General features: G+C 51.5%; 1 protein-coding gene across 2 annotated transcripts; it reads left to right on the top strand.

Annotated features, from left to right (window-relative positions):
* The first annotated feature begins 2,655 nt into the window (after nucleotides 1-2,655).
* Nucleotides 2,656-23,062, top strand: LOC112118403 (transcription factor SOX-13). 2 transcript variants are annotated; one of them, XM_026655163.2, is made up of 13 exons: nucleotides 2,656-2,874; nucleotides 4,472-4,577; nucleotides 5,297-5,383; nucleotides 6,417-6,589; nucleotides 8,062-8,130; nucleotides 8,336-8,450; nucleotides 9,346-9,428; nucleotides 9,532-9,691; nucleotides 10,377-10,486; nucleotides 11,391-11,487; nucleotides 13,366-13,509; nucleotides 21,098-21,314; nucleotides 22,783-23,062. In XM_026655163.2, the coding sequence occupies exons 1-13, from the start codon at nucleotides 2,668-2,670 to the stop codon at nucleotides 23,060-23,062; spliced, it is 1,848 nt and encodes a 615-aa protein (XP_026510948.2). In that variant the 5' UTR covers nucleotides 2,656-2,667. The 2 variants fall into 2 exon arrangements, with proteins under 2 accessions (XP_026510948.2, XP_026510947.1); XM_026655162.1 differs by having other exon boundaries at nucleotides 2,668-2,874; nucleotides 8,339-8,450.
* The last annotated feature ends 1,528 nt before the right edge of the window (nucleotides 23,063-24,590 follow it).

Below are 24,590 nucleotides of genomic sequence, written 5' to 3'. Positions count from 1 at the left end.
CCTGCCGCGCCACAACAGACCCAACCATCTGTCTGGTCTGGTATCCCTCCGCCTGCCGCGCCACAACAGACACAACGATCCATCTGGTCTGGTATCCCTCCGCCTGCCGCACCACAACAGACCCAACGGTCTGTCTGGTCTGGTATCCCTCCGCCTGCCGCGCCACAACAGACCCAACCGTCCGTCTGGTCTGGTATCCCTCCGCCTGCCGCACCACAACAGACCCATAGGTCTGTCTGGTCTGGTATCCCTCCACCTGCCGCACCACAACAGACCCAATGGTCTGTCTGGTCTGGTATCCCTGCACCCGCCACACCACAACAGACCCAACAGTCTGTCTACTCTGGTATCCCACCGCCTGCCGCGCCACAACAGACCCAATGGTCTGTCTACTCTGGTATCTCTCCACCTGCCATGCAGCAACAGACCTTAATGGTCCATTTAGTCCAGTATTCCTCCTCCTGCCGTGGCAGAAGACCCAGTGATCTGTTTAGCCTGGGATCCCGTCCCCAACAGTGGCCTATGTCGGATATTTCAGGGAGAGTGTAAATCCCCTCCTTAATGCCCCAATATTTTCATTATTTCCCTCTGGAGGGAGAGGTGAGGGAAGGGGTAATTTTTTCCTGGTCCCCTGCTGCTGACCAATTCATGCTCTAGGGCATCAGGGTTGGTGGCCCTTATAAGACAAATCCCTGCTAGAGCAGTTGTAGATGATCTCTTTCCCCACAAACGTGTCTAATCCTTTCTGGGACTCTGCCTCGGTAGAACGAGTGAGCACTGGGTTCATACCTGGCTCGTGAGACCAGCAGTGGTGATATCCTAGATTGTCGTATATTCACCTGGAAGCATTGACTCTGTAGCCTGTGGCACTACAAGCAGCTGCTGCAGCGCAAATGGGATTTTTTTTTTAAATCCCTTGTAATATTTTGTGGTAGTTTCTGCTTCCTGACCCCCTAAGCAGAGCACCTGCAGAGGGCTCTCCTGGCGTTCTGCTTGCCAAGTGTTCCTCTGGAGAATCTGACCTTTTATAGTAAACTTGGATGAAGGGTGGGGGTTAGCCTGGCTCCAGCTAAACTTCAGCTGATGGAAGTTAGGAAAAAACTTCCTTTTGGGCGGGCTGCTCTTAAACCTTACTCTGAAGCAGCTGGCACTGGCTAGTGGCAAAGACAGGAGACTGGGTTCGAGGGACCCTGGTCTGGGGACTCCTGAGAGAGAGGGAGAGAGACTCTTGTGGTAAAAGAAGCTTCTTGTAATTAATCTGGTTGAAATCCTGGCCTTGTTGAAGTCAGTGGGAACTTTGCCATTGACTTGAGTAGGACTGGTATTTTACCTTCTCTTTTCTACAAGAAACATGTCTGACTTTTGGTGTTTTGGGGACTTTTCTTGGTGCTGCTGTCTGGTAGTTGGGAGCCCTTTCTGTAGATGTACAGGCTGGTCTGGCCACAAGACCAGGAGCCAGGAGCTCCTCAGGTCTCCTGCAGGTTCAACATATCCTTAGGCATGTCACCTTGGGCTCAGTTCTTCAAAGGAGCTGAGTCCCTGCAGCTCCCGTTGACTTCCGCTGGGGTTGTGGGCACCCAGCACCTTTTGAAAAGTCAGGCCCTTGACCTGTCCAAGCCTCATCTGGAACGTGGAGATAAGAACACTTGCCTACTTCCTGGGGGTATACGTGTGGAAGATAATGAGTGAATCTTTGTAGAGCATGTTGAAGCATTCTCATGTACAGCTGGGGGGAAAGCAACTCTCTATATAACTGTGGGCAGCTCAGTGGTAGAGCTTGGGTGCAGAGCCCGGGTCTCCTGACTCCTTGTATCCTGTCCTCTGACCCATACTGAATAGGAGCCAGAGCTCCCGGGCTCTGTTTTCAGCTTTGTCGATGACTTGTTGCACCTCAGATTGCTCATCTATGCAATGGGTACCGCTGTTCTTCTCACTCGTGCTCTGGCGGGTTGTGAGACTTCATAAAGTGGTGCCGGATCCTTTCCAGAAAGCGGCTAGGTAAATGCAAAGTATAGTCGTTTCTTCAGGAGTTCACGTGCTTGTTTTGGCCCCAAATCCCATGACTCTGTGTGTTTTGGTTTTTACTAGACCAACATCACCGCATGGCATCACACACAGGATGGGGGTTGGGTTTGTTCTCCTGGGAGCTTCTGGTCTCTGGAGCCAGTACCCACAGCAGGGAACATTGAGGAAACTACAAACAATGGGGTTTGCAAACGGCAGCAAAACTCAAGACCATTGTTCCGCTCCTGGTGGCACCACAAACCAGCCAGACAGAGTGAAACCAGTGGGTTCCTGTGCTTGCTCCAGGCGGATGACTGTGCTGCAGGGCCGTTGGAGGAATTGGGAGCAAAAGGGTGCTGCAGTGTAGTCTGTTAGGAGCCAGAGGGAAGGAGTAATAGCTATTACACAGTTACATAGATGTCCCTCTGTGGGGACAAGCTTCCTGCCAACAGTGCTGAACGTGCATTTAAACAGTGCAGAGACCCAAGCTCTTGGAATGTACAGGGTGGGAGGAAGGGGGCACGGATTGATTTATTCCTGGGCGGTTCCCTCTTGAAACATGCTCCTAGCAGTTCTGCGTCCAGAACTTGGGTACCGTTGCTGTATGGCCAGCACAACCACTCTGACCCTGTCACCATGTTGACCTCTCTCTCCTCCCCTAGGATGTCCATGAGGAGCCCTGTTTCTCCCCACCTGGAACTCAATGGAGCCGGGAACATGGTGAACTGCACCATCAAGACGGAAGAGAAGACAGATAGCTGCCATGAGTCCCCCCAGGGAGCACCCACTGGCTCCGATCCCCACCCCAGCGATTTGCATGGAGTGCCACTGTCACTGAGAGAGTGTGCTGACCCCCGGACTCTTCCACAGGTGGGGCTAAGTCTCCTGGGTCCCTTCTCTCCTCATTGCCTACAGGCTTGGGGTCTCCCACTTCCCACCCAACGCACAGGGCCCAATCCCAGCCTGTTGTAAGCAGGTGCAGTTCCATAGAGCCAAATTCGGTGCTGATTTATGAAGTCAATGGAATTCCATGTGGTATAAGTCTGTGCCTTGAATGCAGTTGCACCTGCTGACCCCAGGTCTGTCTATTTAATTCTTCTGTCTAACCCAGGAATCTCTAATGCACTCATCACTCTGGTAACCAAGCTCCTTTGGCCTACCAAGTCTTCAAGCATATTAAGGGTACGTCAGAGGTGTGACTGCCTCCTGAATTCCTGGCTAGCACCCTAACCACTAAACCATCTTTCTTCCCACCTTTCTGCACTGTCCGGCACTATGAGGTTTACCCTTTCCTGCCAGTAGGTGGAGACAGAAACCAACTTGTCCTCCTAAGCTTGAGAGGGTAATGCCACATTCCAACCTAGACCCCTGGGCCATGCAGCAATGTAGTCGGTAGGCAAGAGAAAATGGTTGTTATCCTGTCCAGTGCCTGCATTTACTCCTCATCCATAGGAAATAAAGCTGAAATTTGAGGCTCCCCCAGGCTTTCTGTCCATCGCTGATATTATCGAGTCAGTCTTGGGATTTGAACAACGGCCTTCAGAACAGAGCCAGCAGCCCCGCTGTAGCAGCACACAGATGTGCTGCCTTAGAAGCTGCTCCGGTTCCTCTGGGGAAACCTGTAGCTATGCTTTCATTTTCCCTTTATAATTGCTCTTGGGTTTTCCCCCGCTGAGCCACTCCCGCTTGCATAGCCTCAGACCCTGCTGCTTTCCATTCCTGCCTTCCCGGAGGTGGTCGCATTTGCAGAGAGGCATAGCAGTCTAAATAAATAATTGAAAACTATTGCAAACAAGCATTTGCAGCATGAAAAAAAATAAGTCGCCTTCAGTGCATTAGAGGCTCAAGGGGCTGGCGTCGGTCAGGAGTAAGAAGTCTCCAGTTGAGAAGTGCTGCCTAGTGGTCAGAGCTCAGAGGCAGGCTGCGCTTTTCAAAGGAGCCCAGAGAAGTTAGGCACCCAATTCCCATTGACTTCTCCTTGGAAATGCCAGCCAGCACTCCTAGGCTCTGTTCCTACCTCTCCTACTCTCCCAGGACCTGTTCAGTAGCCCATTAAGGACAATGGGAGTCCTTACATTGCCTCAGGCCCTTCCCTAGAGACTGGGTAAGCTACTCAACCTCTCCCATGGTTTCTCCATCTGTGAGTAGCCTGCCTTTTAGAAAGGTTGTGAAGCTGCTTCTTTGTAAAGTGCTTTGAGATCCTCTGAGAGGGTCTATGTCAGGAGTGCGCAGGGATATTTCTTGGAGAGCAGAGCTCGGGATGGTATTTTATACCCTTCAGTGTATTTTCTCTCCTCCCTGCTTCACCGCATCACAGGAGCTACTGCATGTGGTTCTCTGGCCTGTGTTACATAGGAGATTAGATGTTCGCAGTGGTCCAATCTGTCCTTAGAACCTGTGAATCTTCCCCCTTTGGAGGTTTGTGGTGATAGGTGGGAAACTGAGAGTCACTTTTTGTACATTGCAGGAATCCCGGTCTCCTGTGAGCAATGCGTTAGATTCCAGGAGGTCTGCGTTTGAGCCTGCTGTCAGCAGCCAGGAAAAGTTAGATTTCAACAGAAACTTGAAAGAGGGTAAGAAGGGTTTCTGAACATCCATCTCCATTGAAATCCCCCTGATCTACAGATATACAAATAAACATACTTTGAACAAGATCCTGAACTGGTGATAAGCAATGTAGCCTCATAGATAGGGCCCTATCAAATGCACAGTCCATTTTGGTCAACGTCATGGTCATAGGATTTAAAAAATCGTAAATTCCATGATTTCAGTTATTTAAATCTGAAATGTCATGGTGTTGTAACTGTAGGGGTCCTGACACAAAAGGGGGGGGGTCACAAGTTTATTTTAGGGGGGTTGTGGTATTGCTACCCTTACTTCTGCGCTGATGCTGGCAGGGCGATGCCTTTAGATCTGGGCACCTGGCCAGTAGCCACCACTCTCTGGCCACCCAGCTCTGAAGGCAGCACAGAAGTAAGGGTGGCAATACCGCGACCCCTCTCCCCTAAAATAACCTTGTGACACCCCCCTCCCGCAACCCCCTTTTGGATTGTGACCCCCAATTTGAGAAATGCTGGTCTCCCCTGTGAAATCTGTATTGTAGGATAAAAATAACATAAAAGATAAGATTTCATGGAAGACACCAGATTTCATGGTCTGTGAATTTGGTAGGGCCCTACTCATAGACAGTGATGACAATCAGTGGCCACGACTAAAATTGTTTCTCCTACTTCTCTCTTTCTGTCTCTCTCCAATCTCTCTGGCCTCACCTTGTACACTCCTATGGTGACAGTTATGCCAACCATTGAGAAGTTACTCTCCAGTGACTGGAAAGAAAGGCTTCTGGGTAGAAACACCATGGAATCCAAAGAGGTGAAAGGTGAGCAGTAGAGTAACTACCATCCCCTCCTGTGCCCTTACCTTCCCATCTGCCCCCGGCCCTTTTTCTCCTTTGTCTTGTGTGTATGAAAAGGGGGTGTGAATGGGGGGTGAGTTTTGCATACATCCTCCCTCCCCCGTTTTTGGTTTTGCTCAAAATTGGAAAGGTCAGTAACAATTTTCATTGGAATTTTGGGGAAAAGATCTGACCAGTCCTAGTGAATATTCATCTGGTCAGAACTCGACTATGTGAGTCTCTAGAGCGTATGCTAAAGGGATGAAATACAAAGCAACCCCGCCAATAAAGTATCTAGAGAATTTGTGTCCAAGTTCCAGCTAAGCTTTCTGCTGGCTGTAAGGCAGGGGTTCTCAAACTTCATTACACTGCGATCCCCTTCTGACAACAAAAATTACATGACCCCAGGAGAGGGGGGCCAAAGCCCGAGCCTGCTGCCCTGATGGGGGTGCGGGGGGGGGAACCAAATAGCAAGGCTTCAGCCCCAGGCAGGGGGCCTGTAACTTGAGCCCCGCAACCCAAGGCTGAAGCACTCAAGTTTCAGCCCTGGGTGGTGGGGCTTGGGCTTTGGCTCCAGGCTTTAGCCCTGGCCCCAGCAAGTCTAACGCCAGCCCTGGCAACCCCATTAAAACAGGGTCGCGACCCACTTTGGAGTCCCGACCCACAGTTTGAGAACCGCTGCTCTAAGGGTATGTCTGTGCTGCAGTCCGAGGTGTGACTGCAGCATGTATAGACCCCAGCTAGCTTTAATTAACAATAGCAGGGAAGCCATGACAGCATTGGCTAGCCACTCAAGTATATACCCAGGGTCCTGGATGGGACTGTACGTCTTGTGCTCCCCCAGGTGCCCAAGGTGGCCAGCTCGCAGCTAGCTCAAGTGTGTCTACGTGTGCTGATGTCAAACCTCTGACACCAGTGTAGACGTACCCTAAACCTTGTAGAATAATGGGGTATCATCTATTAAGCCGCCAGCCCTTGTTTACTGACCCTCTGCTGTTTGGTTACTTGCTTGGCCCAGGAACCCAGGAGAGCTTAGCGGAGAAGGAGCTGCAGTTGCTTGTCATGATCAACCAGCTCTCCACCTTGCGGGACCAGCTTCTGACGGCCCATTCGGAGCAGAAGAACATGGCAGCCATGCTGTTTGAGAAGCAGCAGCAGCAGATGGAGCTGGCTCGGCAGCAGCAGGAGCAGGTATTCGGCCAGTGCTCTGGGGTATCTGTTTCCCCTGCCCTGTCTCCCATCCCTAGGGGTGAGTTTCAGAACCAGGGCAGGTAGCCCAGCAAGCACACATTGGTAGGGCTGCCCACCCTCTTGGCTCCACTTGAGCCGCACCTCAGAACCGGTTGGAGCACGAGGACCGAGCAGGGAATAAAATATAAAGTTTACAAAATGAGGAAATGTTTTGACTTTTTCCGAATTAAGGCTAAATGAAGCACCGAGGGGCTAGTGCAACAGTTAGTACCAGGGCTGCGGCGCTTGATCCATTCCAGGGCATGAAGCTGCAGTGTTTCGTGTTTTATGAAATTAGATAAAAGCTAATTTCAGGTGGAAACTTGGGACATGTGCCAGGAAGGACAGTTTTGTGGGTAAGTCACTGGGCTGGGACTCAGGAGATTTGGCTTCAATTCCTGGCGCTGCCACAGACTCCCTGCATGACCTTGCGTGGGTCACTGCATCTCTCTGTGCCTCAGTTTCCCAATCTGTAAATGGGGTGAATAATCCTTCCTTTATCCCAGCTGTTGTCTCTCTTTTGATACTATTTCCTCCAGAGGGAAGTTCAAATGTAGCTTTTAAATGGCTGAAGGCTCCTTTTTATGTTTTCTCATGATTTAAAAAAAAATATTACCATAATTCTGTCCTTTCAAGCTGGGATCATCTTGGCCCAGGGACTCTTCTCAGGTGGAAGGTAGGGGACAATTTTTGAGGCTACCCCTAGGTACCAAACAGCTTGCTCCTGGATTTGGCTGATGGTTGCCTTGTTCAGGTGATACAGGGCTTCTGGGGTAGCGAGGCAGGGTGCGTCTATCAGTCAGGACGGGAGAGCTTGCTGGGGTGTTTCTCTTTCACTGTGGAAGGATCCTGACCATCATCTTGGTCATCGCTGGTTCCTTCAGCTCTAAACCTGAGGTACTACAGCTTGAGCTAAAGGCCCAAGGCCTTGTCTACACACTGACGTACCCCAATTGAGTTAAACCGGTGCGAAGACCTGTGTGGACCCTCTCAGTGCAGTTTAAGAGCAGTGCGTTTTAGCTTAGTTTAAATCTGCTCGACTTAAGCTACCCAAACTAGAGCATCCACACAGCCGGTTGCACTGGTACAGCACCATTACGCCTTGAGTTAAATGGACGCAGGCCCCTTGCCGGCAGCTGTAGCTTTACCCCACCTCTGTGGATCACACACAGAGGGGATGGGGGATACATTCTAACCGGTGGGATGCTGCCAGTCCCGTGAACCCGCCCGTCAGAGACGCCGAGCCCTCCATTGCCCTTGTGTCTTTGGCGTCTCCGCAGACCAGTTGTGTTTGTGGCTTGTTTTGCTAGAGCTCGGTGCGTTGCGCCCCTCCCGTAGCCCCTCGGAGGCAAGCCAGGCTAATGGCCCTTGGAAGACTCGGTTAGCCGGCGTTTTCCAGCCACCGTATCATTGCTGTTTCCCCCCTCTGACAGATTGCCAAGCAGCAGCAGCAGCTCATTCAGCAGCAGCACAAGATTAACCTGCTGCAGCAACAGATCCAGGTAAGGGGGAGCTTTCCCGCCCCGCCCCCTTGCGCAGTCCATACAATGGTCACCCTTCAAAGGGCTAACGCCCCCCCTTCCTCTTGACCCCACAACCTTGGCTCTTGCCTGCACAGGAAACTCCTTTACCATTGTGAGTGGGGATTAGCCCCCCGCGGCCTAGCCGCTTTGTTCCGCAAAGGTGATTTGGTCTCTCTCTCTCCAGCAGGTCAATATGCCCTATGTCATGATTCCAGCCTTTCCTCCCAGCCACCAGCCTCTCCCCGTGACCCCAGACTCCCAGCTAGCGCTTCCCATCCAGCCTATCCCTTGCAAACCAGGTAAGGGAGGCAGAGGGGGTACAGTATTGCGAGGATCGGCGCAGGGAAAGGGACAGCGGTGAGCAGAAAGGGGGAGAGGTGTGGGTGGGAGCGTGGCCTCCCCTCAGAAATACCCTCTACATAATCCGGGCATTCTCCCTTTCCTGCCGTTCCTTGGGCAGCGATCTCGGGGTTTGGAAGCTCAGGGAGAGCCGAGGAAAGTTGTCTAAAAAGCTGAGATTGGGGGTGGAGGGGGGAGAAACTGTGACCTTTTTTGGCCAGCAGTGGGGAGGCAAATCGCTTTCCCTGGCAGGTTTCTGATGATCTGACTGAGGTCACCTTGGCCCATCTCTGGCTGGCCATCCGGGTGGGAGTGAAACCGCTCCTGAAAGCCCAGGCAGTGCGAGCCGGCTTTCCTGTTGTCATTGAATCTGGCTGCAGAGTCCCTGGTTCTGTGTGAGCCGACAGCTGAGCGCAGAATGGCTGCTGGATTAGCTGGTCCGGCCACCTCGCTGCTGGCGCTCTGTGGTGCCACTCTGGCGGAGTGGTGACATGCAGAGTGTGGAACTCGCTCCGCCACTGCCCTTCCCCTCTCTAGGTCAGTTGGGACCTCTAGGTGCGACCGTAATAGAAATAATAGTAATATACTTGAATCCTTGCCATGCCATGGGGCTCTAGCCCCTGGTCTGCACTTGGAACTAGCCCCGATGGCAGGCTGGTTTCTAGCAGGGGTTAGCTCCCCCGGTGCAAATCTCTCGTGCAGTGCCACTGTGCTGGGCTGGAAATCGGGGCCGGTTCCAGGCACAGACAAGGCCTAAGTAGATCCCACCTGCCCTTTGGTTCTGGCAGCAGGCTGCGTGCGAAGCACCTGTTGTGACCTCATTCGCCAACTTCCCTCTCGCTGTCCTCTCTGCAGTGGAGTACCCCATGCAGCTGCTGCACAGCCCTCCCCCTCCGACGCTGAAGAGACCCGCCGGCTCAGGCCACCTCCAGATGCAGGTACCGTCCCGAATCTGCCGTCCTCCTGGGGACCCAGCGTAACCCAGGGATGTGCCTCACTCTTCCCTTCTCCCTGTCTCTCTCTCCCTCCCCCCCCCCCCAGGAGTCTTCACAGCCACTGAACCTAACGGCCAAACCCAAAAGCTCTGAGCTCTCCAGTGCCTCCAGCTCACCCAGCCTGAAGATGAGCAGCTGCCGATCCCTCACTCCTAACCACGGGGTCACGAGAGACCTTCAGTCCAGCCCTCCCAGTCTGCCTCTGGGTAGGTACCCTCAGACGTGCTCTCTGCTGGGCGTCCCTTGCCTTCATCCCCAGCCTGCTTTGTCGTTCGGTGTGTCGCTTAGAGAGGAAACACGCTCGTGGGATCCTGGCAGTTCTCTCCCCATGGGGAGGAGGGAGATGGAGAATCTCTCCCTAGTCCATGGGAGCTGATCCATTGTTCAGGGACTTGCCTGCTCTGATGTTCAGGACGGTTCTGGGGAAAGCAAGATGGGCGACTCTTTTTGGGAGAAACCGAGAGTCTGTGCTGGTGCTGGGAGATGGAAGGGTCCCTAGGCAGCCTTCTCAAACCCCACCCACCCAAAGAGAGATCCAGGTTGGAAGAAGAAATGTGCTCTCCGCCCAGGGGAAGAAGAAAACCACCTACAGGGAAGAAGCATTGCTGTGGGGGGAAGGCTGGAGGGCTCCCTGGGTGGAGTAGCTGGACTTCTGTGTGGTGCGGATGGAATAGTGGGAGACCAAGCTTTCTGATTTGAACCCTCTGCTTCCCTTGCTCGATGCTAATAGGGAATGTGTCGGCAATAAGAAACTAGAGGCTCTAGATGTCTCTTAGCTAGATGCATGGCTCCTATGGCTGGGAGTAACCCCTTCTTTCTTGGGGTTATGGGGCCTATGCAAGGACAAGGTGCTGGCTGTGACGTATTCTGCACTGGGTGGTTTATCCTCAGGATTTCTGGGAGAGGGGGACGCCATCACTAAAGCGCTCCAGGATGCACGGCAGCTCCTGCACTGCCACAGCGGGGCGACGGAGAGCTCTCTGAATAATCCCTACCGGAAGGTGAGCGACACTGGGACTGGGAGTGCCGAGGGGCTGGTCCCTGATCGAATGGGGAGATCTGAGAGGAGCCAGAGAGACCAAGGATTCTCAGGGGGAGGCTGTGAATGGATATAAAGGGGGGGCCTTAGGAAGAGCCCTATAGAATGTAATAGAAAATCCCTTTTCTATAGGTTCCTTCAGACCATCTTATAGAATTGAATGGAGAATTGTCTCCAGGCTGTAGCATTCTGTAGGTTGGTTGAGAAACACCCTCTGGAGAAAGGACCGCATCCCTTATGAAACCCTATTGAGGTTCCGAGGCGTTTCTGCAAAGTGTTATTGGTTGTCTCTCCTGTTATACCATATAGGCAGGGCCGGCTCCAGGCACCAGCTTAACAAGCAGGTACTTGGGGCGGCCAAGGGAGAGGGGCGGCACCTGCGGCAATTCGGGGGCGGCAGGTCCCTCACTCCCTCTAGGAGCAAAGGACCTGCCGCTGAACTGCCACCGCCGATCGCGGCTTTTTTTTTTTTTTTGCTTGGGGCGGCAGAAATGCTGGAGCCGGCCCTGCATATAGGTCCCTTTTCCATAAGGGCACTGGGGGTTGGGAGTGGATTGCATCCTCCCCAGGTAGATGATGCTGAGTGTGGTGTATACTGGAGACCCGGGGAGTGGATCTCAGGGACTGTCTACCACACACTAGAACTCAGGCAATCCTGTCTGAAACTCATCCCTGTGTTGTGCACATGGCTGAAGTCCTTGCCTGACAGAGTTACCCAGCCAAGAGCTGCTAGCTGGATTGCCTGCCCGTGAGACGAGGAAGCGCTGGAAGCCCATGGGGGATGGTTCATTGCCGGTCACTCTGCCACCAGTGACCTGACTTGTGTTGGTAACTGGCCGTAACTTCTGCTCTCCGCGGGCCTGCAGGACCAAATGGGCTTGGATTCCTCGCCCACGAAGGAGCGGATGGAAGAGACGTGCATGCACAGACTGGACGAGTCCATGTTAACCTGCGATATGGATGGTAAGGACACATTCTCTGTGTGAGGTTTTCTCCAAAGCCAACTCTGGGCCTGATCCTGAGAGGTGCTAAGCACTTTGGATATCCATTGAAGGGGAGATTCCCTGGGGCTGGGCTGAGTGGGAGAAAGTGCATCACTTTTCCTTCTTCTCTTTTCTTCTGTTCTTCTCTTATTTTTTCCTTTTCCATTCTTCCCCCACCCCTTCTTCTTTCTTCACCTGGCTACCTAGCCCCGTGTCTCTCTTTGGGTTGCGCTACATGAGTTGAAATAAACAACCAGAAGAGAATAGCAAAGCCCTAATATAAGGGAAGTGCTTATTTGAGATGGGTGGGAATTTCATTTGTGGTCACTCAGTTGACTTCCTGCAGCCCTGCTCTGCTGTTCTCCCCAGCTGATGGGGACACTCAATGTTACAGCTAAATTAGCGCTTTCTGTATTTAAATGGCGCTGTCGATACAGAGTGAACATGTGATGCTCCAGGGCATGGGAAGCTATGAGGAGAGGAGGCAGGCAACCAGGGAAGGCCACACTAACCACTTGTGGCTGGGCCATCCCCCAGAGGGCTCAGAAGGGGCAGTAGAAACGTGGCATCTTGCACTGTGGCATAGTTCACTTAATTCCACTTTATTTTGCTTGGTTTCATCTTTGTTTACAAAAAAAAGTCAATTTGTGATCCTTTTGGTCAAAGCCCGTTAGTTACTATGGAGACAATGATGTCCTGGAGGTGGATGGAGCTGGGTGTCATCCACAAGGGTGGCAAAAAGTCGATGAGAAAAAGCTAGATTGAGGCGGGGGCCATCAGGGAGTGGGTTATGGCTCCTTGATTCTGGGGGTGGTCTGCACCACGGGATCTCTACGCCAACAGAGAATCAACGGAGCAGAGCTACACCCTAACGCCGCCAGCATGGCCTCTACGCCCACGGGTGCGGGAGCTGCTGCTGATGGGCTTATGATAGACAGGAGCTAGTCCCTGCTCTTGTCCTCAGCTGGCCAGCTACAGCCAAATCCTGGCTCTTGATTGGTCCAACAGAGCCAGCGGGAGGGAAGGTGGCCTGAGGGATGGGCCATGGCTTGGGAAGCCAGCATTTGAGGGTCTCTGGCCCCACAAGTGGGGTGGCCGAGTGCCTGTGCGTGGACTGACTTTGACTAATGCAAGTGATGGACTAAAAGTCCTGGCACGAGACGTGCACAATACAGACAGGCTGTTCACCCTGCTCTCACCTCCACTTCTGCTGCGGCACCTCCGTCCGGACAGGCAGCTCCCCTTTGCTGTTCTAGTCTGGGCCCCCTCCCCCAGAGCGGCTGAGGCCCCTCGGTGTGGATGCTAAGCCTTTCCTAAAGGTAAAGGGGCTACACGTCGACTAGGGACTGAGCTGAGACCCAGACAGTTCCCTTAGGCCAGACTTTCCCAAAGCGCCCATTAGCTTTGCATGCCCCAGCTTCTGAGTGCCTGACAGGAGACACCCAGGGCCTGCTTTTCAGAAGTGCTGAGCACCTGCAATTCCAGTGAAAGTTAAGGGGAGCTGCAAGTGCTCAGCACCCCTGAAAAATCAGGCTCCTAGAGACGGGAGATTTATTTTTCCAGAGGGTCTGAGAACCCACCACCTGGAAGCAACCGGTTCCTCGTGCCTTTGAAAACCAAGCCCAGGATTTGTCCCGTTGGGCTGCTAAAAATGGAGGCTCCCAAGGATTTGAGCCTCAGTCTCTATGGTGAGAATCCAGTGCAGCATATCCCTACGCCATCAAGCGCCCCTTATTCTTATGTGGAAAACCCCCTTGCTGGGGAGACTCTTATCACCTTGGTCACCGTTTTGTATCTTGTGTTTGTTCCTCCCTTTCCCTGTCTTTTAACTGGCTCTTCCTTGCTGTGCCCCTAACAGGCTCACGACATTTCCCCGAGTCCAGGAACAACAACCACATAAAGCGGCCCATGAATGCTTTCATGGTGTGGGCCAAGGACGAGAGGCGGAAGATTTTGCAGGCCTTCCCGGACATGCACAACTCCAGTATCAGCAAGATCCTGGGTGAGTGTCCCGCAAGCAAGCGAGGGTGGGGTGGGCTTGCCCTGCTGTGCTATTCCCAATGACATGGAATCTGCCAAGCTGTTTTGCTGACCCATGCAGCCATCAGCCACTGTCTATTGCTAATGCCATGCAGCCTACAGCTGGCCAAGGGGCTCTGAGCTAAGCTGAAATGACAGAAGCAACCCCCTCCTCTCTCTGGGGACAGCTTGTTGCAAGAGTCTGGATCCTCCACACTGGTACATGGATGCACTGACCGGCAAAGCAGCAGGGCCATAAAAACAAACCATTCTGCACCAAGAGGAGGAAGGAAAGGTTGGTGCTCAATATCACTTCACTGGCCAGGACCACGCTTTTGTGCGTCTCTCCCCAAAGTCGGCCTCTCCAGCAGCACAGTGCCCCTTGGCACCACATTGGGTCATGGGGCTGTGCATTGTTTTGCGGGGGAAAGCATCACATGCTGCACCATTTTCTGCAGCACTTGGTGCTTTCCCTTGATGCCAACCATCAACCAGGCCTAAATGTGCTTAGCGTGTGAGCTCTGAGGTTCAGAGCCCAGGGTGGTTCCTGGCTATGGAAAGAGGGTGGTAGTGAGGAGATAATCTTCAAAAGACAAGGCTATCTGTCCATCCTTATCTAATCTTTTCTGAGCTTATCTAAGCATGTCTCAGCTGGGGTGAGAGGGAGATAAGACACCAATGAGATGCACTGGTATCTGGTATGATTTGACTAGTGGAGAAGCATTAGAGCTGTGAGAATGAGCTAATACTGCAGAGGAGAAAGCTTCCCTGGTGGAGAGGTCAGTGGTGGGACATGATGGCGAGCAGCAGGCTTTTATTTCCCCGGTGTCCGAGCTGGAATCAGAATGGCAGGTGTTGGCCAGCTAGGGTCTAGCTCACTTTGACAATGATCCACGGTGAAGGATAGCCCAGGATGTTTCTCATACCAGCTGGGCTTTCCGCCAGCCCCGTTGGTTGATGGATTGTAATCTCAGCTCCGCAGCCCGAATGTTCCCTCCAGGGTGGATTTGATTTAAATCATGATTTAAATCACTAGTCAGGAAGACTCGATTTAATCATGGTTTTCTACATAAAAATGCATTCTTGTTGGTTGTTATAACCTTAATACATATTCTTCACAACTCAGAGAGAGATGTAGGTTTCATTTTTAGAAGGTACACACTATTCATTTTTGACGTGATTAATTTTGAAAACTTTTCAGATTAGTTTTATAGCTATATCAGAAAATGAATGATTGTTTGGTTATTTCATTTACCAAAGGTAATTGAAGCAGATATTTATGAAGTCATTGGGAGGTGAACTATCTCCAATTCAGCATTAATCATTAATATTTGGAGGATTTTCTTGCCGTGCTGTATTAGGAGGGGAACATCACCAGACAGACATTTAAATTGTTTTATTTAACTAAAACAACAACATTATGTATTTTGGATTCTTTTCTTCAACAGCAAACATATAATATCTTAACAAAACAAGCATATGAATTTTTGAATTTAATTAAACATTCAAGTTTTTTAAAATCAGGTTTGTTTTTGTTAAAATTGTTTTTAACTAAAATAGTTAAAAGAAATATTAAAAAAAATATTAAATCTACTATGTCAGCCAGGTCAACATGAAAATCTTAAAATATTGGCTTCTGCAGCTAACTCAGTTGTCTTCACCCTCTTTTTCCTGTTTGTTCATAATCTGGAAAAGAAAAACAAGCTTTCCTGCTTTTTCAGGTCCCAAACCATTTCTCAATTTGGAATGAATTAGTCCAAAAGAAGAAAATATTCTTTCCACACCAGCAGAAGAAGCTGCTGCTGTTAAAAGTGAAATTATCACTTCAACAGACTCTGAATCCAAGTGCTTAAGTGATTTCTACCAGTTCACTGGTGTGACTTTCTTTAAAACATCATCAGCAAACATATATTTCTTGAATGGTTCTTATTCCCAAACTGGGTCTGTTTTACGGCCTGCTGCCATTATAGGTTTTCCTTTCTAGTGAGAGAAGGGTATGGTAGATCTCAAATCAATGAAGGCTACACTCAGAAAGACCTCAAGACTTCTGGAATATGCCGCTCAAACCATTTCACTTTTGTTTCTACTGCCTGTCCCTCCCTTCTCACATTTATCTCCAGACTTCTCCTGGTCCAGATCTATTCTGCCCCCAACAATCTTCTATTTATTAAACTTTTTGAAATTTTGCACTTTTAGAGAGAGGTAAGGGATTGACTCCGTGTACACACATGTGCAGAGGGACAATAGGGTTGAGGTCTGTTATTTCTCACCTCTGTGTATTATTTATTTATTTATTTAAAAACATTTTTGCTGTTAACATGCATGTTATCTCTGGAGACACAAATCCACAGTTTGAGAACTGCAAAATTAAGCATCTCTGATGGTATCTTCTAGACTGAGCACTGAGTCCCATTGGGTAGATAGAAAGATTAACCTAAATAATCTATACAGAAGCCCCTGGAGCCCCATAAAGTTGGGTCCCTAATCCATGACCTATTGGAACTCATTTACAAAACTTTTCTTAAACATTACATGAATAGATTGTCTCTTACTATAGAATTAGAATTTATAATCCCTATTCCATGATGAGATATCTTTGATGTATATATAATGTATCTTAATTAAAATGATCTTTAGATAGGTTTTTTCCTCAAAAAGCATTTTATCAAAAAAATCCGATTTAAATAAAAAATATCTGTTTGTTTTTTTTTAAATCATTGATTTTTATCCACCCTGGTTCCCTCCTTCCCCCACTCCTTCTTTCAGATGATCCTCTGTGTCGCAGGCTAGAAACCAGAACCCAGATCAAATCCTGGCTCTAGTCAGATGGGAGGCCAGGGGTCAGAGAACTGGCCGTGCAAATGCAGCTATAAAAGGAAGCTTCTTCCCTGGTGGTCTATGGTATGGGGCTCATGAAAGTGATGGGCTAATAGCACAAGTAAACTTCCCCCACCCAGCTCTGCCCATGTACCTAATTCCCGATCTGCTCCAACCCTGCTAATCCAGTCCTGAGTCCCCCAACCGCTCTGCCAGTGCATCTCCTTCCAGGCCAGCCAGATGCCTGCTGCCCTGCCAATGCACGCGAACCTTGGCCAGCCATTCCCCTGCTGTGAAGCTGCAGAATTCCCCCTGGACTGAGACAAACAGGGACAATTCTTGTGACGTGCGTGTGGGAAATGTCTATGAGAGCGTAGTCTGATACCACCAAATTCATCGCACTTGTGGCATAAGCATGATGTGACCTCCCCTCCCCAACAAATCCAGAGGTGAAGGGCAGGCCTGTTTACACCTGGCACTGTGCGCTTCAGTTTTAATTCAAATAATATTTTGCCATTACAGCGCCTTTCATCGGATCATCTGAAAGCGCTTTACATGCATTAAGCCTGACCCTGTTCCACAGAGGGGGGAAACTCATCCAACCTGCAGAGGGGCTGGATGCTGCTGTCTGATCCCGCTGAAGTTAGAGGGATCTCAGAGCAGTCAGCCCCTAAGTGACCTCCCCAAGATCATAACACTGTCAGAGCTGGGAAATAGAACCCAGGAGTCCTGACGCTCAGTGCCCTGCTCTGAACCACACTCTCTTCCCAGAGCTGGGGACAGAACCCAGGAGTCCTGACTCCCAGAGCCCATCACCAACCAAGAGGTGACAGCAATAAGATCTTACCTTTCTAGAATATTGTAACGACTCTCTCTACATTAGGGTTCAGTCCTGAGCTTTTCCTGTCACCGTGTCTTGTTTTACAATTTTAAGTGTTGGGGGTAAATATTTCATATAGATTTTATATCACACGAGTGTCTGTCAGACCCTCACACCCTTTCTTCTGCTCGGTGTATCAACCCCCCTGGGCTACAGCATTCTGCAAAGGTCTCCAACTCACCTCACCGTGCTCCCCGCGCCGTGGTCTCATGTTGAATTGCTCTGTCCTAGCTTCGGTAGGCTTGCTATTTAAAGCCTCTGGTGTGGTCTGTGAGGAGTCCATCCAGACTGTTAGTAACAAGTGCGCATTAGCACAATGCAGGGGTTTGTGGGTTACCCTCAGTGCATGCTTTTAATTTGGTCTCTTGCGCCTTTTAGCAGCTCTGCAATGAACAAAGCTTCTCCCTCTGAAGAATCACTATGTTAGGATCTGATCTGTTACTTATGGCAACCCACAGCGTTTGGGGGGGTGTCAGGAACTGCCACGTTGTGGTGTGCTGGCTAATGTAATTATGTAGCTTTAAATAACTGGTGCGGTTCTTGTTTTGGCAGCCTGTGTTCATTTCTGCACATTTAGCAGAGGTGGAAAAGACTAGTGGTGGGTATCTTTGTAACCAGAGGCATGGAGCTGATACACCTCTACCCCGATATAACGCTGTCCTTGGGAGCCAAAAAATCTTACCGCGTTATAGGTGAAACCGCGTTATACCGAACTTGCTTTGATCCGCCAGAGTGCGCAGCCCCGCCTCCCCCGAGCACTGTTTTACCGCGTTATATCCGAATTCGTGTTATATCGGGGTAGAGGTGTACTTGCCCAAGCTGTGGTTGTCCATGTGTATCTTCCGGATGCATGGCTGGTCCTGGCGATCTATGCATAAAACACTCCCATAGAAGTATCTTAACACCCCTGTGCCTCAGTTTCCCATTGGTATAATATTTCCCTACTGCACAGGGGGGGTGTTAGGTTTAAGTGCTTTGAGATCTTTGGGTAAAACATGCCATGCCATTGGTTGGTAATCTGAACAAATGTGACATGCGTTTGCAGGCTTTTTACTCTAATATACGGAGTGACAGACCGTCCGTGCTATGCTATTTGCACAACTAGGGGCTACTCCCAAAACACTTGTTCTCCTGCATATTTCAGATCTGATCTATGCTGAATTCTCCCTTGTCCTATGCCTTGTACCATAATTTACACCAGTACAAAGGACTTGGATTGGAAAGCTCCCAGTTTGCACTTGTGCAAATGACTCTACAGGCAACAGAGATCTGGACCCATCCTTTTTGAACCCTACTATTGCTTTTTGACATGAAATGTAAGAGCAGAGGTAGAGATGGTTTGAGTGTTTTCCAGCTGGCGAGTGTGTTGCTCCATCCACTGAGTGGGACAGACTGGGGTTGTGGAGCCATAGAACCTGGGTTCTGTCTCCTGTGAGTGGCTTAGCTGTCAGCTGTTTTTCACTGCCTTGCAGCTGTGGATTGGTTAGACCAGACAGACAGTAGTCTTCCAGGACAGTGTGAGGTTCATATGGCTGTACTGGAAGGGAGAGTTTGCTGCTGCCCCAATCCCTGGCAGTTGTGGGAGTAGGGAGAGCTGGGTGGAGTGTAAAAGGCCTGCTTGCTTCCTGTGATTGAAGGTGGAGCCCTGGGCTCCTGGGGCAGGAGAGAAAGGACGAGTCTGAGACTGTACTTTGCCGGGAGCGTGGAAACCCTACGCTGACCTTATTCTTTAGACTTGGTCGCGGTGTGGCAGGTGAGAGCTAAGCTCCTGGGCAGGCTAGCTGTGCATGTCTGTGTATTCTTAGCATCCGTGGCACGATGGACATGAAAGCATCTGGGACAAAGGGGAGGAAGAAAGAAGAGGCATCAGATGTAAGGTTTGATTTTGTCTAGCTCTGAGCAGGGGTCTGTCTTGTATCTGAACTGACCCACTTTTACCCTGAGGCCTGATCCAAAGGCCCCCATTAATTTTCTGGGGAGCAGGCCCCGTTCCCCTGACAAAAGTGAGATTTTTCTCTCCTCCTGCTCCGTCCCCAGACTTGCTGGTTGAGCGTGACCTTCTCTTTCTGTCCGGCCTGCATTCTGTGCAGCACTCCCCTCTTTTCCCCGCCTGCCCTGGACCTTGGCAGGGATGACAATAAAGGTCAGTGAGCCCGGGGAATTCGAGTCACATGGCAGGATTGTCTATTTTAGCTGCAGCACCTGCTTGCCATACCTTTTGTGAGGAAAAAGAATCAAAAGCGCAGGACGGAGAGGTGACGCGGAAAGGTCAGCGGCGGGGAAGGGCGGGGGGAGGCGTTCTCTTTCACGACAGGTGGACTGGCTGTTAACAATGGCCTGGATAATCACATTTAAATGGGAGCAGGCTCCGTGGAATAGCCCTGCATTCCTCTGTGCCCTTGATATCCTGTGTCCCCTGTGACTGCATTGTCCCATTGAGGCTTGGCATACCTCTCAGCACCTGCCAATCAAGGACAATGACCTGCACAAGTCGCTTGAGTTGGGTGGCTCCTCTTGTTTTCAGATGTTGTTGTAGGCAAATGACATTTTCTTCCCCTGCCTCCATAACGTCTATTGGATTGTTAGCACAGTAGCTCCTAGAGACCCCGACTGAGGCCTTGTCTACGTGGGAAAATTGCATCAGTTTAATTTAAATGGATTCAGTTACACTGGTGCAAAGTCCTGTGTGGATTCTCTTATTTTGGTTTAACTCAAGCTAGTTAGGAATGGGTTTAAGCTAAATGGAAAAACCCACTCTTATACCGGAATAAGTGTCCACTTGGGAGTTAGACTCGTATAACCACAGTATACGGGTATAACCAGCAAAACTTTCCCACATAGACAAGACCTAAGTGATGTGCTCAAGGTCACAGGTGGAGGCTGTTGCAGAGCCAGGAATTGAACCCCCATCTCCTGAGTCTCCATCCCAGTGCCTTATCCCTAATGGCAGCGTTCTCCAAAGAAGGATTTATTTATTTTATTTAGTTGGTTATCTAAACTCGGAACTTCCCAGGAAAGCGGAGATGTTTTATTATACACTGTTAATTTTACAGAGCCAGCAGTGTGTGAGGCACCTCGCAGATGGGAAGTGCTGTGTGCAAAGTATTCTCTCCATTTTACAGATGCAGAAACTGGGGCAGTGGAAAATTATGACTTGCCTAAGGCTCTAGAGGGATTTGGGAATAGAACCCTGGGCTGCCTTGCTCCCAGACTGCTGCTTGGACCACTAGCCGAGGGGTTTTTAAGGAAAGGACTGATACTGTGGCAGGCTAAAGCATTCTGGCTCCTGGATTCTTTTCCAAGCTCTGACACAGACTCACTGTGCAGCCTTGGGCAAATCACTTTCCAGACGCTCTGTGCCTCGGTTTCCCCATCTGTAAAATGGGGGATATGGACCTACCTTTGAAGAGGATTGGGAGGTTTCATTAATGTTTATGAAGCATTGGGAGCACTCCTGGAGTATTGCTTATCCTGTGTGGCACTTCGTTGTTGCTCAAGCCCAGAGGTGGAGAGAAGAAATATCCCTGCTGCTCCTGTTGCTGCTCTGGTAGTTTGGGGAAGATTGTGAGAGTCCTTATCTAATGCCTTCCCCGCTCCACCTGGCCTGTGCAGCTTCAGGAGAGGGCTTTAAAGGTGTAACACACTGTGCTGCAAAATCTGTGCTGCATCAAGTGGCAGGTCACTTGAGTGGATAACAGCCTACTACTGCTACCAGCTAACACGGTTATTCTTCCAGCTCGAATGTTAGAGGCCCATGCTATGGCATTGGAGGACCTGGGTTTTGTCCCTAGTGATGGCCACGGATGGTGGGGAGTTTCAAAAGGCAAACATAACAGTTCTGTGAATCTCTCTGCCTTGTGTTCTCTCTTCCCAGGGTCCCGGTGGAAATCGATGACGAACCAAGAGAAGCAGCCCTATTACGAGGAGCAGGCCCGGCTGAGCCGGCAGCACCTGGAGAAGTATCCCGACTACAAATACAAGCCGCGGCCAAAGCGCACCTGCATCGTGGAGGGGAAGCGGCTGCGCGTGGGCGAGTACAAGGCGCTGATGAGGAACAGACGGCAAGACACCAGGCAGGGCTACTTGATAGCGTGAGGCTCCCATCTCTTTTGGTCCCCGTATGTCTGCATTCCCCCCCAGAAAAAGTGCCTTTGCTTGTAGCTGCTCAATTGCAACGAACGCTGGGGTGGAACCAGGGCCGACTCCAGGCACCAGGCAACCAAGCTGGTGCTTGGGGCGGCACCTGGAGGGGGGCGGCGCGGCGCTCCGGCCGCCGGGGAGAGCGGGGCCACAGCCGGGCTCGCCGCCCTCCCCCCGGCGCTCTGGCCGCCCTCCCCCCCCTGCGCCCTCCCCCCGGCCGCCGGGGGGAGAGCGGAGCCCCCGCCGGGGCTTGCCACCCTCGCCCCGGGACTCCGGCCGCCCCCCCCCCCCCCGCGGGGGGGCGGGGGGGGCGGCTGGAGGCTTTTTTGCCTGGGGCGGCAAAAAAGCCAGAGCCGGCCCTGAGTGGAACACAGGGCATAGCAGTGCTGCGCAGACGTTTAGGACAGGAAGTGAAGAGCAATACTGCATCCTGTTGAAATCGCAGTGGGGGTTAGATCAGCAGGACATGATTAGCAGTGTCAGTATATGTCCAGGGCATGGGGATCCTTAGGATCTCCCAGTAATCATTGTGTTACATACTTTGGCCACTAAGAACTTATTTTGGGTGTAGTGTAAGGGTGGAACCCCACATCCTCATACCCTAGAAGCACCACTGGTTGGAAAGGGGACTCTCCATTAGCTGTTAGCAGTTACGGGTTCTATGACACACAGCTGAGCCCATCCAGTATTGATTGGGTAGTGGCACACAGACATGCTAGCTAGTTCATTGCACTGTATCTATTAGTATATATGGTAGCTGAGAGAAAGGCGGTTATTCAATATTGCAAAGGGGCTGGGGGCCAGAAAGACCAGAAGGAAGAGAGAGTCCCCAGTAAGGCTGGTCAATAATTTTCCCTCAAACCTGTTTTTAATGGAAAATAAGAGTTTTCAATTATGTGAAATTTTTTACGAAAAGTTGCTGCTTTCCAAGGAAAATTTTGGATTTTTCGTCAAAAAACGGAACACTTGAAAACTGACATATTTTGGTTCAAAAATGCCACTATGGTGCCTCATGGGAGATGTAGTTCAGTTTCCCCTGTGAGCTGGGCTCCTCAGCCGGACTACATCTCCCATGAGGCAATTGCCTCCCTCACCATGAGGAGAGACTAGGGTGCCTCATGGCAGATATTGTCCAAACAGGGAGCCCAACCTATAGAAGAAAATGGGGTCATGAGACACCAGAACTACAACTCCCATGAGACACCATGGCAGCCTTTCCTAATTGAAATATTTCTGTGTTTGGCCAAAGTATTTCTGTTTTGGTTTTTCCACTGAAAACTCTAATCTTCTGGTGAAAATTTCAACAAGCCTAATTTTGTTGTTTTCGTGTTCATTGGAATTTTCCAAGGGAGGGTGGGAGTCCATTTCCCAACCAGCTCTAATGCCCAGGGACGGTGACTGTGATCTCCTGCTTTGCAGGCCCCAGGGCAGTCAGATGCAAGCCTCTTCATCGGATGTCCTGTACCAGAGGCCGGTGGGCATGCAGCTGGCGCCGCCGCTGGTGGAGCACTACCTGCCCCGCAGCATGGACCCCAACATGCCCGTCATCGTCAACACGCGCAGCCTCAAGTCACAAGAGGGTGACGGCGGGGAGGACGGGCACTCGGTGGCGGATGGCGAGATGTACCGGTACAGCGAGGACGAGGACTCCGAGGGCGAGGACAAGAGCGACGGGGAGCTGGTGGTGCTCACGGACTGAGCAGAGGGCGGGGGTGGGGTGGGGTGGGGCGCGCGCGTGTGTGAAGTGGGGAGAAGCAGCAGATTTTGCAACGTTCCCCCGCGTGGGGCTGGAACTGAAGACCTGACTGAGTGGGGAGGAGGTGGGAATGGGGGCTTGGGGAGAACTGCCATCACTGCATGGCTCCCTGATCTAGGAAGTGACTAGACTCAGGGGGTTGCTGGCGAATCCCTCTGCGTGCAGAGCTCTGCCCCCCCCGAATGGCCTGGCATGCAGGGCTGTGCTGGACGGATATAGTGGTGTGCGGGGGACAATGGGAAGTGTGCGTGCCAACGCACATGGCATGGGGGCAGCCCTTGGCTCATTTGCATGCCCAGAAAGAAGAGGTGCCGGCTCCGCTGTGCTGTGCATCTGCCCAAGCAGCAACGGGGATGCTGCTTGGCATGAGCGGGTCCTGGCCACCCAGCTGACGTCTGGATATTTCCTTGTGGCACAGAGGTGGGAGGTGCCTGGCCTCTCAGCATGGGGGCAGAGCAATCCCAAGGCTGTGTAAAAGCTAGCTAAAGGGGGAGGGGATGCAGATCTAGGATGGTGGGGCTGTGAATGTGGGGAGCTACTGCACTGCGGATCCGGAAACTGCCCCCTGTGGAATCCAGCTTTCTCCCTCCGGAGGTTGCAGTGGCATGGGTTACTGGCTCCCTCCCGTGCAGCTCTCTCGCCAGCGTGAGCAACAGGAGGTTTAAAGACTGGCTTGCGGGAGAGGTGCTGCATGGTTAGTTGGATGTGGAGGAGCCCAACTCCCCTCGGCCGAGCCGTGTTGTGCACGGAGAGCCAGGCCTTTGGGGAAAGGTGGGGGAGAAATCACCGCACAGAGGAGATGCGGGTAGGGGTGGGCTTCCCACTCCCTCTTATCCTTAGCCACCAAGGTCCATCCAGAGTCCCTCACTGCGGTGGGGACGGGCGCCACCTCCTCCTGGGCTGCAGATCCAGGCCCGCTTGGAGCATGGGGCTCGGAGCAGTTGGTGGAGGGTCCCAAGTGAGCTACAAACAGCCCATGTGGGAAACGCCTCCCGAGACTCTCCTGCCGTTGAGCTAACAGGACATGGGGGGATGGGGAAAAAGGTCTGGAAAACGTAACCCGCCCCCCACCCCAGTATTACAAATGCATTTGCCTCTGGGCAGCCCTGGCTCTGCAGGGGTTAAAGAAGGAAAGACCCCAGGGGCTGGGCAGACCTTTGTCCATTGTCTTCCCCCCCCCCCCATCCCGGCCCTGTTGTGCAGCCAGCTGAGGAGTATCCTCACCTGTTCGGGGCCCTGCCAGCTGGAGGGGCTGCAGCAGCAGCAACACAGTTGCCACCATTCAGCCAGGCTCTCTGGGGCCTTTTCATTTCTCCGAAGCAAATGTCTGGGTGGAACACTTGTTCCTCAGTCAGTCCGTGTGCCAGCCCGTCCCGCCCTCGCCCCCGCTCCTGCCTTTCTTTCTCGTTCCCTCCCCCTTGCTCTCTGAACCCTGCCAGTAAATTCCCATGGAGCCGTTTTTAGCTCTTGA

The sequence above is a fragment of the Terrapene carolina genome, unplaced genomic scaffold (genome assembly GCF_002925995.2).
Source record: "Terrapene carolina triunguis isolate 2854851 unplaced genomic scaffold, T_m_triunguis-2.0 Scaffold198, whole genome shotgun sequence".
Classification (NCBI taxonomy): domain Eukaryota; kingdom Metazoa; phylum Chordata; order Testudines; family Emydidae; genus Terrapene; species Terrapene triunguis.
This window is presented reverse-complemented; position numbering and strand designations above follow the sequence as displayed.

What these genes read in the sequence shown, in the direction of transcription:
- LOC112118403 (XM_026655163.2), top strand. Translation starts at nt 2,668, where the DNA reads ATGTCCATGAGGAGCCCTGTTTCTCCCCACCTGGAACTCAATGGAGCC. An exon ending in CAGGCCACCTCCAGATGCAG is followed by an intron (nt 9,429 to 9,531) that starts GTACCGTCCCGA and finishes CCCCCCCCCCAG; the next exon opens with GAGTCTTCACAGCCACTGAA. An exon ending in TGAATAATCCCTACCGGAAG is followed by an intron (nt 10,487 to 11,390) that starts GTGAGCGACACT and finishes GCGGGCCTGCAG; the next exon opens with GACCAAATGGGCTTGGATTC.